The sequence below is a fragment of the Rhincodon typus genome, chromosome 7, assembly GCF_021869965.1.
Source record: "Rhincodon typus isolate 14 chromosome 7, sRhiTyp1.1, whole genome shotgun sequence".
NCBI classification, from domain to species: Eukaryota; Metazoa; Chordata; class Chondrichthyes; order Orectolobiformes; family Rhincodontidae; genus Rhincodon; species Rhincodon typus.
Genome location: NC_063338.1, coordinates 49,896,263 through 49,917,517, shown reverse-complemented (window position 1 = coordinate 49,917,517; position 21,255 = coordinate 49,896,263). Strand labels below are relative to the sequence as shown.

The 21,255-nt window shown below is 39.1% G+C and overlaps 1 protein-coding gene across 2 annotated transcripts in view; it reads left to right on the top strand.

The window, feature by feature from the left end:
- prpf40a (PRP40 pre-mRNA processing factor 40 homolog A) overlaps positions 1-21,255 on the top strand; it is a 45,872-nt gene that overhangs the window by 17,534 nt on the left and 7,083 nt on the right. For both annotated transcript variants that reach the window (XM_048598576.1, XM_048598575.1), the window contains 10 exons: positions 2,124-2,288; positions 4,006-4,114; positions 4,220-4,370; positions 8,210-8,343; positions 11,934-12,048; positions 12,172-12,263; positions 12,924-13,040; positions 15,803-15,940; positions 16,084-16,179; positions 20,446-20,532. In XM_048598576.1, coding sequence (XP_048454533.1) covers positions 2,124-2,288; positions 4,006-4,114; positions 4,220-4,370; positions 8,210-8,343; positions 11,934-12,048; positions 12,172-12,263; positions 12,924-13,040; positions 15,803-15,940; positions 16,084-16,179; positions 20,446-20,532 — 1,204 coding nt within the window. The remainder of the gene's footprint in view (positions 1-2,123; positions 2,289-4,005; positions 4,115-4,219; positions 4,371-8,209; positions 8,344-11,933; positions 12,049-12,171; positions 12,264-12,923; positions 13,041-15,802; positions 15,941-16,083; positions 16,180-20,445; positions 20,533-21,255) is intronic.

The following is a 21,255-nucleotide window of genomic DNA, read 5'->3' as shown; positions in this document are numbered from 1 at the left end:
TCTTGAACTATAACGTGACAGGGAGAATAAGCAGGAGTGACCCTGGGCCGGATATGCTGCTGGAAGGAGGAGAAAGAGGAGAGAGGTACTCTCACCAAGAAGCCATTTCCACCCAGGAAATTCAGGGAGCAAATTTCCCATCTGATCATTGTGTTAAGATTTCAGATTTCTTTCCTTTTCGAGACTTTCTCCTCACTGGAATCTGTCATTTGCTGCCACCAAACTCAGAAGTCAGTGGCTGCATTGCCCACGGCTGCAAAGAAGATTGGACTGCACTGTGCTGCACAACCTTCCCATGTGATCTAATCCTTGCTGCCAGCTTCATAGTGACCAGCTGAGTAGTATGAGGAAGAGGAAAGGAGCAGACAACCAACATGACCCCTTTCTAACTGGGCTGCTGACTAATGAAGTTGGTACATTTTTGGACTCTATCAAGTTGTGGGATCAATCAGGATGGACAGTTAAGGTTGAAGATCAACATGTTCTTACTGAACTGTAGAGCAAGCCAAAGAAAGTGTATGGCCTATCCTGCTCTAATTTCTTATGTCCCCGTGTTCTTTTGCTAGCCTCTCAAAGGCATGCGGTGTCAGTATCTGAGCTAGTTGCTATAAGTGTCAGAATGAGAACCTGTATTTCTATTCAGTTCTGCTTTCCTGCTGTTTTTCCCCGTTGCCTTTCTACTGGAGCTGACCAGTTTACAATTCTTGGATATCTTAAATGAGAATTGCAAATGGGTTGGTAATGGAAGGGTAGGAGAAAGGGGTACGCAATTGCATATTTTGCAGCTTGTAAATCTAAAGAGGTTGTGGGAAGATGGGAATAGGATGGTGGGAATGAGGATTAATTAGAAGGATATTGTCATCTTCAGTAGCCTTAACTTATAAGGACTTCCATTGGTACATGTACATGCAGTTATGTCTTTTCCCTGGAGGTTGCTTACTGCTGCCTCTGGTTATGAGTGACCTTGCCCTGCAAGATAGAAGGAAATCTTTATCAGTGAGCTGCGATCTATTGCGGTTATTGGTCAGTGAGTTATGGAAATTTGCATTGTACAGTATGTGCAGTTAGTGTGATATTGTGTGGGAAGATAAATTTATTTGTGTGAGGTATTTGAACCTGTGGCAGTATATTGAGCACTTTGGAGCTTGACTGCTGACATTGACCACTGCCTATCTGCTCCCATTGATTTGGCACAATTTGTCTGGGGGGTCTTTTTGATTCCTCTGGATTTTGCATCTCCTTCCTCCTGCATGCCTCCTTCACCAATGCATCTAGCTTTGCATTGGAGAACTTTGGAGTACGTTTTCTCTTCTGTTACCTCATAATTTCTTCTTCTTGCTTAATTCTCTTCCACAAATAGTTCCAGAGTCTGCTCCAAGCAGGTACAGGTTGGCTTTAAATAGTGCTAACATTTAGCCCTGCTCCCATGCAACAATCATATAAATTAGCGAACAGCACCAAATGGCATGCTTCCTGCATCAATCATAATGAGTATTATTTATACCAGATTGTGATCCCATGACCATTTTAATAGGACGGTCTCTGCCAGTTGACTCTACAATCATTAAACACTCATGGCTGTAATTAAGAGTGCTTTCCTTTCTGGATGCCTTGCCTGGTACTGATGACTTAAGCATATTAATAGAGAATACAGAGATTACTAAACCAGGCAGGAATGGTATTTGATGTGCCAAATGTCATGGACAAAATCTACTGTCAAAATTTTGATGGAAGAGTGTCATAAACAACACGAATCATCCATCGTCTTGGTATTACTGTTGGATGTTTTCAGAGAAAAGGCTACAAACCTTCACATGCAGGGCACAACAGCACCTCAACTCATTTGTTCTCTTCTCTCTAAGAGCTTTTATGCACCAAAATGTGTCCTGGTCTCCGTTATCAAAACCTTTGCCAATTTATTAATTTTTAAACAAGAGATGCTTTACAATTTTGGCGGTAGGAATCACTATTTTAATGCTAATGGGAGAAAATTATGAAGTGTGCTTTGCAATTATTTTGCAATCTTGGTGAACTGGCTTGCTAAATTCATTGGTTTTTTTGTACTTCAATTACTTCACCAATGTTTGCCAATTGTAATTAACCATATTCTTTGAACTATGCAGTGCATTACCAAAACTTAGTGAAAAGAAGCAAGCATTCAATGCGTATAAAATACAAACCGAAAAAGAGGAAAAGGAAGAAGCCAGACTCCGCTATAAAGAAGCAAAAGAAAACTTTCAGCGATTTCTTGAAAACCATGAGAAAATGACATCTACTACCAGATACAGGTACAGTTACTTCTATCAGGACTATGTGAACAATTTAACAATTGTGAGTTTAATGGTAATCTTAGTTTGATTCTATTCCCAAAATACTGATCTCCTAAACTGAAAAAGGTTCTTCTGTATAAGTTCTGTTTTGTAATCTTGTACAAAGAAGGTTTTTATTATTCTTAATTTGTAATGACAGCTTCATGGTCAATTATTCATTTTTGAGTTTGAGAAATTTTGGAGTAGTCTGGGCTTGAGGGAGAAGCAGTGGAGCCCAAACCTGATGCTGAACTCTTCTGGCCTGGAAGATTTGAAAACTGTTATTAGTGGATGCAAGTGAAGACTGGGGATTTACAACTTTGGCGCAGAGTGAATTATCTAGACTGTTATTTATTGATTTGTCAAGTCAAAAGCACGACATCACTAAATTTGTGTACTGGAAAGGAAAATGTGAAGGTGGTTGACTTGTTTATCCAGCAAGAATAAAAACCACAGAATTGTTTGCTGAGTTAAAATTTGCAAGCCGGGTGAGGGAGATGGGCAGATTACAGTATGAGTGTGGGAAGGTGGAGGGGAAGAGAGGCTACAGTGAGTCTCTCTCTCCAGAAAATATGGAAGTTTGGATGAAATGTACGTGTGCATGTAGAATATTTTCACAATATTTTAATGAGGATTTTCTTCTACTGTATTAGACATTGATTTTTAATACATGAACTTTAATTATATGCTGAATGCCACAATGCTGCATTTTTGAATCATGTTAATTTTCAAGAATCTTAAAAATATTTATCTAATAAATATTTCATGGAATGTGAGTATTGCTGACAAGGCCAGCATTTAAGTCAAATAATTTTCAATTTCGTGTACCCATTTCTTGACAATATAGGTGTTAATTGATACCAGCAAAGCTCCCTCTTTGCTGAAAGTGAACTGTTGGAGCATGGAGCCAAATTCATTCGATGTTTATTCTGTCACCTTCTCTAGTAATTCAGTATTACTTTCCTCCTCTTTCTACACCCAATTTTACAACGAATTTACCCATTCTAATTTGTTTACTTCTCCAGTTTTCACATTAATTTAACAATACTGAAATCCGATTGGCTCTGAATATGTATAGTTGCATACCCTGTTTAGTCAAATTCTAGATGCTCTAAAGAGGCCACAACACATTTTCCATTTCAACCTTGCAGCTGTAGAAAATACTGACCATCTGTTGTCCTGTCACACCAGTCTTTGGGCTATTGTGTTCTTTTAAACTTTGGATATTTTCCTCCCAGCACTCTTGATTTTTCTTCTGTTCTTTTCTCATGTATTGTTCCTTAAATATAGGGTACAGATCCATGGGTACTGGTTATTCTTAGTGGTCGTGGTTGAAATGTTACATGCACACATGAGAGAGAGAGAGACCATTATTTGACCCTAGCGAACACCATCCCTAAGCCCAAATTTGCCCACAGCCTTGTGTATTGGAGTTACTCTTCTATTAACCAAATATGATTACTCAGGCTGACAGTACGCCTGGGTTAGCGAAGGGGCAAAGATTAAGTGTAATGCATCTTATGACAGGTTTGACTGACATTGGCTAGTTCAGCATAAGCCAAAGGTTGAACATAGAACCTCCCTGACACATACTGCATAGCTAGTCACTGAAAATCATTGAACCATGAGGAAGTTATATTAATTTTTTTTTTGTCATATTTATGCATTAAAAAATCCTTTTGGGACATTCCACCAGGAAAGCTGAACAGATGTTTGGAGAGACAGAAGTGTGGACAGCAGTTCCTGAGCGGGATCGACAGGAGATCTATGAAGATGTTTTGTTTTTCTTGGCCAAAAAAGAAAAGGTTTGATTATTTAAGAAGTCATTAAACAAGAATAGGCTGTTTAATGTTGGTTTTATGTTTTTGATCATACTTTCTGTGCTTCTGTTTACCTTTCCTTGATTTCAGGAACAAGCAAGGCAACTAAGAAAGAGAAATACCCAAGCGCTGAAAAATATCCTTGACAACATGGCTAATGTAACATACTGCACCACGTGGTCAGAGGCACAGCAATATCTAATGGATAATCCAACTTTTGCAGAAGATGAAGAGTTGCAAAGTAAGTTCATCTGTTGTAAGATATTGCAGATTAGAAGAGCTGTAAGTAGAGGTGTGCAACCTTTTGGAACAGGTAGGTGATTTGGCATAGCATGCCAAATGTATGAGCCAAATGTGATTCAAACAGTGGTGTAAGCAGAATCCTGATTAAAGGTCCACTTTCAGAGAAAGCATTGATTGAGCAATGAAGATTGAACAATATGCACTTTCAGAGTGCTTCAGGGATAAGACCTTTTGTTTCATGTTTAAAGCAAAACATAATTATTGAGCAAATATTTATCGCATATCTGTACTGGTTAGTTTCTCCGTGTGATGTCTGAACTGTTCTGCTTTACACGAGATTTAGTTTGTGATGTCAGTTTTGTCATGGTTGACCAAAGGGCACCATGCAGATATTTTTCATGAGTTTGAACAGATATGGGATTGCTTCTAAGTAATTTGTGAAAGTGTTTGATTTCCTGCAAATTTTCTGGCAAATAAAGATAATGTGCATATCGTCATTTTGGTCAAAGCTCCCCTCGTGTGTACTCCTAAAATGCTGGCACACCCGTTACATCAAATATGCTCATCAAATGATCATTGTGTTGGGGTCCAGTCAATTCCATTTCAATTCATTCATTTTATTTCGACAGAACATTTCCAAAAATTTCTGGCAATTTGGAAATTTTGACAAATTTGCACAGTCCACTCTTTTTATGTTTAATTTGTAACATTCACAGTATACTGCAACACAAATATTCTATTTAATGCGGCCTCACTGTTACGCATTAAATATTTTAATCTCTTCCAGTTCCTTGACAAATGCTTTGATTCTGGGTCTCCACCTGCATGGTCACAGCACTGTTAGCGATCAGATTAGTAAGCCGATAGTTGTCTCTTCCTGATGCAAATTATTTTTTCATAATAAATTCCCACAAATGAATATGTTGTCAATTTTTATTTTCAGTTCATTTTAAATTTTTGCAGTTTCTATGATAATAGTTACATTATTGATTGGGTGTAATTATTGACAAGTCATTCTGCACAAATAACTTTTTATCTATAACAAAGTTACATCAATTGGAACTTTGGACATTTTTAAACAATTGCCTTGTGAGGACATTGTACAGTTCCTTTATTTATTAGATTCTTCTGTGCAGCAATTTTGATTTAAGGCAGACGATACCACAAGAGAATGGCTGTCTTTGCAGTCTTTCATATAACATAGCTGCCTAGGATTATGACCCCTAAATAATTTTGATTGTACTACAGAAGCATACCATAGTGAGAGGTAGTTTTTTTAATTCATTGGCCTTCCCATGGTGCAACTGTCTCTTAAATATGTTCAATTTAGCATATTTGATTTTGTTCAATCGCCAATTATGTTTATAACTCAATATACAAGTTATAAATATAATCCTCGCTGTTAGGTTACACACAGTGCTGACTCACCCATTGATCTTGAAAGAAGCAGGCCTCGAACTCTGATTCACAAAATGCTTTATGTGGCATTTAAACCTTCCTGTATACTTAAAGGCTACAGTGTCTCTTTACCACTCTTCCTTCCATTGCTGTCTGTTGCGGCATTTCACAATGGACCGCCTGCTCTTCACTTTTATAGTCGTATTCTATTCAAGAAACATGTCCGGAGCCCAAAGGCAGAATTGCAGTGTGATTCGCATTGAAAAATTAATATATAAACATGCTAAAAACATGGTTACAGGTTATTATGTAATAACAAGAATAGGCAAATAAATTCAGCAGATAACAGGGAAGCAGTGGACCTGATATTAAAAGGACGGAATATTAAATTAACATTACTAAAAATACAAACTAATACACTATTGCTACAGAACATGCACTAAAATACATACAGATTTCGTTATTTTAATAGCTCCATTGAGAACTGGAACCATTTAAGGAATAAGACCTATATCTTACAGGTTTGGTACCACATCTGAAACATTCATTCAGTCCCCCAGCTGGCACACAGTGGCAACAGTATTTACCATCTCCAAGATGCAGAAATTCACAAGGTTCCGTAGCACCTTCCAATCCCTGACCCCTGCCGTCTAGAAGGAGAAGCGCAGCAGATTGATCGGAGCACTACGACCTGCAAGTTCTCCATCAAACCATTGAAAACCCTGATTTAGAAATATATTACTGTTCCTTCACTAATACTAGATCAAAAGGACTAAAGTGATTCAAGAAGGCAGTGAACCCCACATCTAAATGAATTTTAAAAAAAAACTCTGATTTGTCTTAATTGCACTGGGCGTTGTTAGTGGTCACCAGTTTTAAAATTGGGTCGACTGTATAACGGTTTTTCTGAAGTTCATGTAGAATTAATTTGTTATAGTTTTAATCTTTGTGACATATCGGGCAGTATCATATTATAAATCCTGAGGGCCTAACATTAGTTTCAGCACGTGTTTCAATATTCTTTTAGTCTGAGCAGTTTGTTTATGTATGAAGCCAGAATTGTACACGATTACTCAGTTTATATTTGATCAAAAGGACTCATGATGTCAGTGTAAATCAATATGAAGTTATGAACAAAGGGCCTGAAAGACATGGGAAATCTAAGCATGAACATTTATTATTTATTATCTGGCATATAAATATAACATAGAATAATTAATAACTATGGTACTAATTCTAGTGATTCACATGCTTGTCCTATGCTTTAAAATTTTGTTTCCATGTGACTGTCAAAACCTTTAGATGAAATACATGCAGAAGTCCTTATTGACAGGGTTGGTGGAATACCATTTGTTCTACTCCTCTTGTCCCTATGCATGAAATTTTCAACCTCTTTGTGAATTCCAACTTCATTTCTAAGTCAACCTTAAGACTGAAGAGTCAAGCTGCTTGAAACTTGACTTCTCACCTCACCCTATCTATCAATTACGGAAAGACAATATACTTAATTACCATTTTGTATTTCACATCCTGGTTTGGACTGCTCCCTCCTGCCTATTGTCAACATTTTAAACTTAGCTGGACCTGACACTCTGAATTGCCCACTATTTCACTGCACTTACCATTATTGTGTTCTCTCTTTATTGTGATTTTTGGAGAAGACGTATTGAAAACTTTACCAAGGTTGTAACCTCAACCTCATTTAAACATCCTGAGATAAAGCAAAAAATTGTGGATGCTGGAGATCTGAAACAAACAAAAACAGAAATTGATGGATAAACTGAGCAAGTTTGGCAGCATTTGTGGAAAGAAAACAGAGTTAACATTTCAAGTACAGTGACCCTCCAGAGTTCTGAAGAAGGGTTGCTGGACTCTAAAGAAAACAGATGCTGCCAGACCTGCTGAATTTTGCCAGCAATTTTTGGTTTTGTTCATCTTTAAATATCCTGAGCCTGGGTAACTAGTTGCTTCCTAGATACTTCCTAATTAATCTATTCAGAGATGATATGACACACCTCTGGAGCAGGTGAAAGTTGAACCCGGGTCTTCTGGCCCAGAGGTGCTGGTTGCTTTTTAAACTAACATGGAGAGGCTGCTCTTTCATTGGTCTAAATCAGAAAATGCTTTTCTAACACCTCATGACCTGGGAGGTTTAACCAGACTGTTTGGAAATTCTGCAATGCACACAGCACAAAAATGAAACAAGAGAACTGTGAGTGCTGAGTGAAAGGAACCTGCAAGGTGAAAGCAGAAGAAACAGAAATATTTCTGGTATGATAATTCATTCCAAACCTGAGATTGTAATTTGTGACTGGATCTTGATTTTATTGTGCTAATTAATGGCAGAAAGGGTTGGTAATTTGCCATAATGTCTGCTTTTGAAAATGATTTAAACTTAAGTTGGTTTTACATTTGGGACCCAAATGTTTTGCTTTCTAGATATGGATAAAGAAGATGCCCTTGTTTGTTTTGAAGAGCATATAAGAGCATTAGAGAAGGAGGAAGAGGAGGAAAAACAACGAGGTTTGCTTCGAGAGCGGAGAAGGCAGCGCAAAAATAGGGAGGCCTTTCAAGTAAGTGATAAGTTGTGTAAATTTATCAATATTTTTAATTTTGATTTTTATTTTAATATCAGATTTTGTTTGATAATACTCCTGAGATTTACTTTAGTGTCAAAAGTGCTACATAAAATTAAATTATTTTAGCAACAAAATGTTTTACATTGTTACTCATGAAATCTTAACAGTTCAGTGACCAAAGAAATTTTAAACTAATTATTTTTAGTTAACTAGTATTATTATTGTATATGTTGAGGTTTTTTATTTTTAGCTCTGCACTGTTCTCTACATTTTTAGCTTAACTAGTTGGCTGGACATCCAGGTTGAGATGCAGAGTGATGTTAACAGTGTGGGTTCAGTAACTGCACCGGCTGAGATGTGGGGATCCTGGAGTTAAATTACCCTAATCCCTAATGCCAAGAGGACTGTTGGCAACTTTATCTTTTCACTCAACAGTGGAGCATTCATTGCCCTCCAATTAATGAATTCCACAGGTTCACCGCTCAGGAAAGAAATAAAAAAACTCTCCACCTCACTTTTTGTTCTCCGTCTGTAATCCTTGGTTCTAGATGACTCAGCCAGGGGAAACATTCTCCCAGCTTCAATCCCATCAACTCCATTTTCAAGTTGGTGGCTGTGACAAGTGGATTGCCGCAAGCAATACAACTGGGCCTCAACTATTTATAATCTCTGTTAATAAATTTTGATGTCTTAAAGTCAGATATCAAAGTATCTAAATTTTTAATTGATGATAGAAAAGCTAGATGGGAATGTCAGGGGGACTCAGACTACATGGAGATATCGACAGGTTAATTGACAGACAACAAGGTGGCGGATGAAGTATGAATTGGGGAAGTGAGAAATTATTCATTTCTGAATGGAAAAGCCAAATATTTGTAAAGCATGGTGGAACTGGTAAATGTTAATGTTGAAATGATTTCAGTGGACTTGTGCAAGAAACACAAAGGTTGCATGCAGGTACAGCAAAAAATTAATCAAACAAATGGCAAATTGACTATTATTACAAAGGGATTGGTGTACAAAAATGAAGACGTCTTGCTACAATTGAGGAAAATGAGGAAGGATTTACTGTACAAATGAGGAAGGATTTCTTTTCCCGTGGGGTTTGTGTAACTGTGGAATTCTTTGCTGCAGAGGGCTGTCAAGGTTGGGTTAAGTATATTTTGGATGGACAGATTTTTTTTTAATCAGTAAAGAATCAAGGTCCATAGCGAAAAGGCAGGAAAGGAGAGTTAACAATTATCAGATGAACCATGATCTCATTGAATAGCAGAGTAGCCTCACTGGGCTGAATGACCTGTTTCTCTTGTGTCTTACAGTCACTACAAGTTATTCCTCCCATTGCAAGCTGTCATTGACTGTTGCACTGGGTAGTCTACACAGCCCTCAGAATTCCCAGTTATAACTACAGAGAGCAGTATCTGTCCCCTTGATACTCTACCCTATGTTGACCACATTATCTTTCACTTTTTCCATTTGAACTATCTCCTACTCCATGGTAACCCCCAGTCAACTTACTTATATTTATCTACACAGGAAGCAAGAACCTGTTACAGAATTGGAAAACTTCATCAATTTCGCCTCCAATTTCCACCCTGCCCTCACTTTCACCTGGTCTATCTCTGACTCCTCCCTTCCCTTCCTCAACATTTTCTGTTTCCATTGCTGGGGATAGACTGGCCACTAATATCCATTACAAACCCACCGACTCCTACAGCAACCTGGACTATACATCCTCACACCCCACTTCCTGTAAAGACTCCATCCCATTCTCTCAGTTCCTCTGTCTCCGTCTCATATGTTCAGATGAGGCCAACTTCGACAAGGGAGCCTCCGAAATGTCCACATTCTTCCTCAACGGAGGATTCCCCAGCTCCGTTGTCGACAGGGCCCTCAATCGAGTCCGACTCATCTCCCGCACTTCTGCCCTCACCCCTTCTCTTCCCTCCCGCAACAGCGATAGGGTTCCCCTTATTCTCACCTACCATCCCACCAGCATCCACATCCAAAAGATCATCAGAGCCATTTCCGCTACCTCCAGCAAGATGCCACCACCAGACACATATATTCCCTTCCCCTCCCCTCCCCTCCCTTGTCTGCCTTCCGCAGGGACCATTCCCTCCAGGACACCCTGGGCCATACTTCCTTCACCCCCAACACCTCCCCACAGCCCTACGGCACCTTCTCCTGTAACCGGCGAAGGCGCAACACCTGCCCATTTACCTCCTCCCTCCCCAGTATCCAAGGGCCCAAACATACCTTCTAGGTGAAGCAACACTTCACCTACACTTCCAAGAATCTAGTCTACTGCATTCGCTGCTCATAATATGGTCTCCTCCACACTGGGGAAACGAAGCGTAGACTTGGCGACCGCTTCGCAGAACATCTATGCTCTGCTTGCAAAAAAGACCCTGAACTACCTGTTGCCTGCCACTTCAATGCACCACCTTGCTCCTTGGCCAACATCTCTGTCTCCAGCTTGCTAGTGTTCCAGTGAAGCCCAGCGCAAGCTGGAGGAACAACACCTCATTTTCCGCTTGGGGACCCTACAGCCCTCCGGACTTAATATTAAGTTCAATAATTTTAGGGCCTAAACTCTCCCATGTCCCAGCCCCCCACCCCACACACCAGGCCTTGTTACCGCATAGCCTGCCACCCCCTGTTGTTACTCACTAACAGTTCCCATTAACAACTATTCACCCTCCCAGCCTGATCGTTAGCAACTCCTTTGTCTGTCCAACTGTCTTTCTCTCTCTTTGGGCTCTATCCTATCGTTTACTCCCTACCCCACCCTCCTCCCTATTTTCTGCATATAAATTGATGTTTTCCCAGCCGCCATCAGTTCTGAGGAAGGGTCACCGGACCCGAAACGTTAACTCTGTTTTCTCCTCCACAGATGCTGCCAGACCTGCTGAGCTTTTCCAGCAACTTTGTTTTTGTTCCTGATTTACAGCATCCGCAGTTCTTTTGGTTTTTATTTAGAACCTGTTACATGTTTGGTGAACTGAAAGGTGCAGATTTTTCTAGCACTGCACCTGGGATCCCCTTCTCTCACAATTACACTTCCCTGTCCTTAACCACTCTCAGGACCTTACCCACTCCTGAACCCTAGTGGCGTGACTGTCTACTGGATGACACTGTCCTGATAACTCCTGCCCTTGATGATGTGTCGTAATGGCAGCGCCTTGAGCACCAGCTCAGCAATTCTGAATTGAAGTTCTTTGTAAGGCAAATCGTCCTGCAGTTGTGGTTGTTTGGGATTGCAGAGTTCCTCACCAACTCCCAAGTATTGCAAATGTGATACAACTCCCTGCCCTGCTCACCCAATCTATCCTCGTTTTACTTGTGTTAACCAAGAAAAGTTCAGGAATTTAATTTAAAATATAATTCTAATGCATAACTTTTATTACTTGTTCATGCATGCTTAAGCTCACACTGTTCCTTATGCTATGATATCACTTTGTACTTGTTCTCTTATGTCACTCTTGGCCTTATCCTTTTAAGCAGTTTGTCCTCATTGACTGCAAAAAGAAAATCTGAAAATACAGGTTTTATCTTTCACTGTTCATCTCATGTTTTTGCAGACCTTCCTGGATGAGTTGCATGAAAGCGGGCATTTGCATTCCATGTCTACCTGGATGGAGTTGTATCCTGCTATCAGTGCTGATATTAGATTTTCTAAAATGTTGGGCCAACCTGGTAAGACATTTTCAGTTTACTTCAGCTTTTCATGTTCTGTACATATGCCTAAAGTATAGAACACGTTAAAGCCCTTCTCAGATACAAGTATTTTATATTCCATATGAATTGTTCTATTTTCAGGATCTACTCCACTTGATCTTTTCAAATTTTATGTGGAAGATCTAAAAGCACGCTTCCATGATGAAAAGAAAATAATAAAAGATATTTTGAAGGTAAATACAAAGCATATTAAATTTTACTTATGAAAATATACGATAGTAGATATATAACTTACATAACATAGTTGAACTGAAATCTGCAAGGGCCTACTAGAAAATTGTGGGTCCTTTCTTTATCACCAAAGAACTTCAAAATAACTTTAGCTGCAAAAGCCAAACAGTCATTTAAAAATAAAATGGTGATCCTGTAAGAGACTTCAAAAATCTATAATGAGCAGTGTGAGACAGTAAATAGCCACAGTAAGGCTGACAATTAATACATTTGTGATCAAAACATGGAAACTTAAATGTCAATCTTGTGGAAATATTAACATACTACAATGCTATTGTTTACCTATCTTCATTGTACATATGTAAATCAGTTGAGAATAGTTAGTAGGTGCATTTTTCCAGTTTTGGAATAGATTTTCACTTGCACAAACCAAAACTTGAGGACAGTGCGCATTTGTTTACAGGGTATTTCATGTAACCAATTGATAAAATCTGATGGAACAGCCACAAAAATAATTTAGACAAAATAATTATTACAAAAACTTTGAAGCTATTTTAATAATAGCAGTCTTTGTTACATGTTCTTTGAGCAATCATATGATGCAACAGTTTTACAAGTCACTAACACTAAAATATGTGATGTGCAATATTTTCCCTCCACAGGATAAAGGTTTTGTGGTAGAAGTCAATACTACATTTGAAGAATTTGGTACAGTCATTAGTTCAGATAAGAGAGCAGCTACACTTGATGCTGGTAACATTAAACTTACTTTTAACAGTGTAAGTAGCTTTTTAAAACTATTGTTCTAAGCAATGTGCTGAAATTCACAAAATCTTATGTTTCCTCCAAAATGAGTATCTCTAATAAGGACTTTTAGAAAACTTATCTCAAAAATTTAGATAAACTAGCTGTTACTCTTTTCTCAAGTACCTTAATTCCCTCCCTCCTGCTCAGACCTTGCCTGAATATTCCATCTTTGACTCTGCTCCTACTGTGTAGGTAGATCATCTACAGCAAATCAATTGCAATTAATTTCATTGAAGGAGAATTAAATCCCCACAGTATAGCTCCCTGCTTATGCTTCTCTTTGAAGCCTGTACTGTTCACACACTAATGCAGTGCTGTCCGTTACATAATGGCAATTTGCCAAGGATAAATAGCACTTGGGAAGAAAAAAAAAATGTGCAATGTGGTAAAGATTAGTGGTAAATTCGAGAATTGAGAAAATTTTAAAAACCAACAAAAGATGACCAAAAAAAAAAGCAGAAAATAAATTTGAGGGCAAAGTAGCAAATGACATCAAAATGGTAAGAACTTCTTTAAATACATAAAAAGGGAGAGAGAGGCCAATGTGAACATAGGACCCCTTTGAGAATGAGACTGGGTAAACAATAACAGAGAACCAAGAAATGGCAGAGGTGTTGAATAAATTACTTTGTATCAGTCTTCACAGTAGAAGATATAACACATTCTAAAATTAGTAAATAATCAAGGGCAAAAGTAGGAGGAGGATTTAAATACAATATCTTTCACTGGAGAAAATTTATTAAGAAAAATAATCGGGCTAGAGGCCCATAGGACCCCTGGAGCTGATGGGTTACATCCTAGGATACTAAAGGAAATGACTACAGAGATAGTGCATGTAGTGGTGGTAATCTTCAAACCTTAGATTCTGGAAAAAGCCCCAGGAGATTGGGAAACTGCCAGTGTAACCCTCATTTAAAGACAAAAGAAAGGGCAACTGTGGGGCAGTTAGCTTACTGTCCGTCATTGAGAAAAGATCAGTATCCTTGTATGAAGGATGAATGCTGTAGACCTCTGACTATATAATTAAGCAAAGTCAATATGGTTTCCTGAAAGGGAATCATGCCTTTCAAGCATATTAGAATTCTTTGAAGAGGTTAACAAGCAAAATGGATAAAGGGGAACCCTAAGAGCTGAAATATATGTTTGGGTTTCTAAAAGGCATTCGATAAAATACTGCATGGAAGGCTGCTTAACAAGACAAGAGTCCATTGTGTCAGGGGTAATCTATTTACATGGATAGCAGATTAGCCATCTGATAAATGACACTGCACTGTGGTAAAGGGGATATTTTCAGGATGACAACTACTGGAGTGCTGCAAGGATCAGTGCTGGAGCCGCAATTATTCTCCATTTATATTAATGACTTGGAAGAAGGAAGTGAATGTACTCTTGCCAATTTTGTAGATGACGCAAAAATAGGTGGCAAGGGCAAGTAGTGAGGATGATGCGAAGAAATAGGATAGAGAAAAGTTAAGTGAGAGGGTTTAAACATGGCAGATGGAATATAATGTGTAAAAATATGAGGTTATGCACTTCAGGGAGAATAGACGAGCTGAATATTCTGTAAATGAAGAAAAACTGTAGGAATCTGCTGCAGAAAAACTGGGGTTCCTTGTGCAAGAATTATACAAAGCTAACATATAGGTTGGGAAAGACAAATGGAATGTTAGTATTTATTTTAAAGAGAATGGAATAAAAATATAAAACTAGAAAAATCTTGCTAAACTATACAAGGCAGTACCCCCAGAATACTGAACTATTTCAGTCCACTTATCTGAGGAAAAATGACCTGGCATTGGAGGTAGACGAGAGGTTCACTTGGTTGATCTCTGGTATGCAGGGACTTTGAGGACAGTTTGAGTAGGCTATGTCTGTGCTAGTTGGAGTTTAGAAGAACTAAAGAAGACCATGTTTAAACTTCTACGATGCTTATGGTTGAGGTTGTTTCCCCATTTGGGAGAATCTAGGACCAGTGGGCGTAGTCTGAGTAAGGGTTCAGCCATTTGAAACAAGTGAGGAGCAATTTCTTTCCTGAGAATGGTGAATCAGTGTAATTCTTTACTGGGAAGGGCTGAACAGGCTGAGTCATTCAGTATATTCAAGGTTGTGATAGAAAACGTTTTAAACAGTAAAGCAATCAAGGGTTATGGGAAACAGGCAACTCATTGGAGATGGGGATGGTTGGATCAGCTGTGATTTCATTGAATGGCAAAGTCTACTGCTGCTACTTCTTATGGTCTGCCACCAAGAAGGATAGGGATGGCAGATCTATGAGAATACCACCTCCAGGCCACACACTGTCCAGCTCGGGAACATATCGCTGTCCTTTCACTGTCATTGTATCAAATTCCTTTCAGTCCCATCCTAACAGCTGAATGGATGTCCCTACACTGAATCGACAGCAGCATTTCAAGATAGCAGCTCATCACTCACTTCTCAAGAATGATAAGGTTTAACAATAATGCTAGTGATATTCTTATCCCATGAAAAAAATGGAAGACCTTCCAAACCTTGTGTTGCCTCGATTTATTTTTTTTAATTTGCTGCAGCTTTATTACTTCACCATGAAACATGGGCATCTAGCTCAGAGGTGACAATAGAAAGTGTAAAATAGATCAAGAGCTAACACAATAGATATGTATTGTGAAAGAATACCATTTTTAAAAAAAATGATAACATTAAATCTTACTTAATCTATTCAGGACGAAATAATCACTTTTATAATTTATATTAGTTGTTAGAAAAAGCAGAAGCTCGAGAACGTGAAAGAGAAAAGGAAGAAGCTAGAAAACTAAAGCGAAAAGAAACTGCTTTCAAAAGCATGTTAAAGCAAGCCACTCCTCCTCTGGAACCAGAATCAAATTGGGATGAGGTACGTATGTCTTTGTGCCTTTTGTAAAACATGCAGTCGATTTCAGATTTACAGTGTAATTCAATCCTTGTGTATTGTGGGTTTTTTAATTTTCTCTATGCATCAGAGCTTCTTGAGGTTCATAAACTAATACTCCCTTTCAGGTTCGAGAGAGGTTTGTAAACGAGTCTGCTTTTGAAGACATTACTGTCGAATCTGAAAGAAAAAGACTTTTCAAGGAATTTCTACAAATTCTTGAGGTACTTTGTGGAAAATTGTAATTAGAAGTTGCATTGTGTTTTATTTATTATTAATTTCCGTGTGATTTAGCTATTGTTCTGGAAATGATCCATGGATGTGGGGAAGCAGACTCGATGGGCCTAATGGCATACTTCTGTTCCTATGCCTTGTGGTCTATCTTCAAAACATTACTGATAGGATATTCAGTGATGTAAATATGCAGTGCAAAATTCACTTGCAACTTAATAACTTCTGGTTTTTAACTTTCATCAATCTATTTTAAGTGACATTCAGAATAATCAAAAGAAGCTAGTTATTTCAAATGTGCAGTTTAATTTTTCTCCCATTCCTCAACTGTGCATCATTGTTCAGCATTTTTTCTACCCTTTTCCCTTCATACACACGTTTATTTCTGTTGTTTATAGGATGTGTCAAAAATTAACTCCTTGAATTTGGCCATTCGTTTAATTAAGCTCAACGTTACAAGATTAGAATAAACTGACTTACCTGACATTTTTCTCCCTTCCCCCTTTGCAGAGAACCTGAGCTGCAATGGTGGAACGGCCTTTACAAAAAGACATTTGAGTTGTAGTAACTCAGCATCAACGTCAACTGATTGCTTATGCAATGCTCAGCTATGTTTTATTAAGACAGGGGAAATTGTTTAGATATTTTTTAATGAACCTATCCAGACATATTATAACTCACCTCTGGAAGATGTAGGATTTGAAACCCGATTCCCTGGCCCAGAGATAGGGAAGAGAAATAGTCTTAAGATTCCCACTCCTGATCTCTACCAGCTGATTACTGCCAAAAGAGCATGGGTATACACTTTTTGGTTCTGATCTGTAATGTACTCAAATAAACTACCAGTGCTTGATTGAGGTTTAAATGTGAATGGTCACTAGTCTAGTATGCAGCACCCATGAATCTGCACCTTACAAGAAGAATTGTTGTCTCAGCAATGTTAGAAGATTTGCAGTTTGTTTTGGTTTGACAATATACTTCATTATTTTCAAGAACAGCATAAAATTTCTGTGCTGTGCCCTGGCTGAACTTTTTTCCCTGAAGCAGAATCTCGGATAGTTAACATGTTGCTTTTGTTGTTCCTCATTATGACCAAATTGCCTGCTGGGTTTCCTTCATGTATAAGCAATAGCAGTAGTTATCAGATAGAGGGTGATAAGTGATCCCACAACCATAAGATCAGACCAAAGCACTACAGTGCTGCCACTTCCAGTCGTGACTAGCAGTAGACAATTAAACAACTAACCAGAGGACAAGGCTGAAACATTTGTAATTATCTTCAGTCAGAAGTGCCAGTTGGGTGATTCATCTCATCCTACAGCTGAGTTCCCATTATTATAAATCTCCATTGTCAGCCAATTTAATTTACTCCATGAAATTAAGGAGCAAATGCAATTAGCTACAAGAACATTATGTCCGCAGTACTACTGCCAGGTAGTCCAGAACTACCAATGCCTCTAACAATTTACCTGACAATGTGAAAGCTTACCTAGAATCATAGAATCCCTACAGTGTGGAAACAGGCCATTCAGCCCAACAAGTCCACACTGCCTCTCCAAACAGCATCCCACCCAGACCCATTCCCCTACCCCTGATTTCCCATGTCTAACCCACCTAACCTAAACAATCCATGGGCACTATGGGTAATTTAGCATGGCCAATCCACCTACCCTACACATATTTGGACTGTGGGAGGAAACCAGAGCACCCAGAGGAAACCCACGCAGACACAGGGAGAATGTGCAAACTCCACACAGTCGCCCGAAGCTGGACTTGAACCCGGGTCCCTGGTGCTGTGAGGCAGCAGTGCTAACCTCTGTGTCGCCCTAGGTATACTCCGTCCCCATAAAACAGGTCAAATTCAAACATGCACCTTACCACCCCATCAGTTTTTCCAGAGCATTAGAATAATGGTGGAACGTCTCATACACTGTTGTATCATGTGACGCTTGCACAGCAATACCCTGGTCACTGCTTAATGTGGGATCTGTCAGGACAACTTAGTTCCTGATCTCATTACAGTTTTTCAAAAGAACTGAGTTCCAGAAATGAGGTGAGAGCGGATTCCCTTTGCTTCAAGGCAATATTTGATTAGCATGAGATGAGGAGCCTTAGAAAAATTGGTCAGTTAGGAATTATAGGGGAAACTGTCCACTGATCAGTGTCACAGCTAGCACAAAAGAATAACCTTATGATTGTTGGATGATGGTCATCCTTTTTGCTGTATAAAAACTGGCTTACAGAAGAGGAATTTGCCCTGAAAAATTTACTAAATGGTCTTTCAATCTTTGCCTATAAAACCGTTGCAGAATTTATCAGTATTCTCTTCATTTCTCTTGACCTTACTTATCAAGTTTGGCATAACAACATAAGAAATTGGAGCCAGAGGAGGCTACTCAAACCCACAAACTGCCATGCCATTCATTAAGATCATGTCTAATCTGACCCAGATCTCAATTCCTCTTGCATGCCAAAGATTTTGCCAACAAACTTCAAGAATCTATCCATCCCTTCTTTAAATACCTTCACTGCCATGCTGGACTGCTTAGCAAGGTTAGATCACAAGGAATGCAGGGACAACTAGCCATTTAGATACAGAACTGGCTTGAAGGTAGGAGACGGAGGGTGGTGGTACAGGGTTGCTTCTTAGACTGGAGGCCTGAGACCAGTGGTTTGCCACAAAGATCGGTGCTGGGTCCATTGCTTTTTGTCATTTGTGTAAATAATTTGGGTGTGAACATAGGAGGTATAGTTAGTAAGTATGCAGATGACACCAAAATAGGTGGTCTAGTGGACAGCGCAGAGTGCAATGGGATCTTGATCAGATGGGCCTGTGGGCCCAGGAGTGGCAGATGGAGTTTAATTTAGCTAAATGCGAGGGGCTGCATTTTGGAAAGTCAAATCAGGGCAGGACTTATACACTTAATGGTAAGGTCCTGCGGAGTGTTGCTGAACAAAGAGACCTTGGAATGCAGGTTCATCGTTCCTTGAAAGTAGAGGCCCGGGTAGACAGGATAGTGAAAAAGGCGTTTGATATGCTTGCCTTTATTGGTCAATGCATTGAGTATAGGAGTTGGGAGGTCATGTTGTGGCTGTACAGGACATTGGTTAGGCCACTTTTGGAATACTGTGTGCAATTCTGGTCTCCCTGCTATGAAAAGGATGTTGTAAAAGTTGAAAGTGATCAGGAAAGATTTACAAGAATGTTGCCAGGGTTAGAGGGTTTGAGCTATAGGGAGAGGCTGAATAGGCTGGGGCTATCTTCCGTGGAGCATTGGAGATTAAGGGGTGACTTTATAGAAGTTTATAAAATCACGAAGAGGCATATATAGGGTGAATAGCCAAGACGTTATCCCCAGGGGAATGGAGTCCAGAACTAGAGGGCATTGGTTTAATGAGAGGGGAAAGATTTTAAAAGGGACCTAAGGGCAACTTTTTCAGGCAGACAGTGGTGCGTGTATGGAATGAGCTGCCAGAGGAAGTCGTGGAGGCTGGTACAGTTACAACATTTAAAAAAAGGCATCTGGATGGGTATAATGAGTAGGAAGGATTTAGAGGGATATGGGCCAAATGCTGGCAAATGGGACTTGATTAATTTAGGATATCTGGTTGGCATGGATGAGTTTCCTTACTGTACAGCTCCATGACAATGACCTAGCCTTCACAAACTCCTTTGCATTTCAATTTAAGTGAATGTATCTGTATCTGTATCTGTGTCCCCAGTTCAAGATATCGCCACTAGTTGAAACATCACCTCAACATTTACCCTGACAAGTCCCCTAAAAATCTAGATTGTTTCAATCTGATCACCACTCATTCTTCTAAACTCTAATTCATAAAGGCCTGTTTAGCTATTCTTGATAAGTGAACCCTTCATCTTAGCAATCATCCCAGTGACTCACTTTGTGCACAGCTCCAATGTCAGTACTTCCTTGTTTTTAAAAATCGGGGACCAAAGCTGTATCTAGTACTCTGGGTGTGGCCTCACCAGCACCCTGGATAGTTGTAACAGAAGATCCTTGTTTTTTAAACTCCACCCATCTAGCAATAAAGGCCAAAATTCTATTTGTCTTTTTAATTACTTACTACCTGCATGCTCACTTTGTGTTTTAGGATTTGATTTTCTCTTTGCTGAGGGCTGTCACTAGAGGCTATCACTTTGAGCATTGTTGTTAAAACTAGTTTCTGCCTTGATGCACAGACATGTATTGTTTGTTGGCTCTTTGTTATCCAAGTTTTTTTTTCCCTCTGTGTAATAGCATGAATGCCAACATCATCATTCAAAGAGCAAAAAACATTCCAAGAAGTCAAAAAAGCATCACAGGAAGCATTCTCGTTCTCGTTCAGTAAGTGCTTGCTTTTTGATTTATTTCAGAATAGTATGGTTTGATGAACTGTTTGATACGTATGTTGACACAGACTTATTGATTTGTTATATCATGGTCACCAAATTTGAGCATTGCTTTTGGTCAAGTATACAAGCAGACACTTAAGCCCTGATTTTCCGCTGTTAAGTGGTGCTAATTTGGGGCAGTGACATTGGAATGCCTGTTTCAAACAGGTTGGCGCTTCATTTAAAATATATTTGAGGCTGGGATGCCCTGCACATCATTTCCTGGTGTTCAGGTATACAAGATGTCAATCATGAAGAATGTGGAATGGGCATCCAGGTTTGCTAGGGATCAACTCTGGCTGTTGCTGATTTAAATGACCCAGGTAAGTAAATTTAATACGTGCTGTTTTTGATCATATTGCTCATTTATCTTTTAATTTTCATCCTGTCAATTTTTTTTTTTTGCATGAACTTGTGTTAATTGTTCAATTCCACACCCATCAAGCATTATTAGTTGCATTAATTATTATCCCAATAAACCTCCCTCTCTGTAGTGTTTAGAAGAATAGGAGGAGCATCTATCAATGGTTGTCAAGGTCAGGAGAAATCCTGTTTGCCCACCCAGTGGTATCCTGGTACTTGTCAAGACACCAAGCATGCAAGTAAGCTGCAAGATTCAAAGGTGCCCGTAGAAGATACGTGAATCCCAGAATAATGTTGACACTTTATGGAAGCA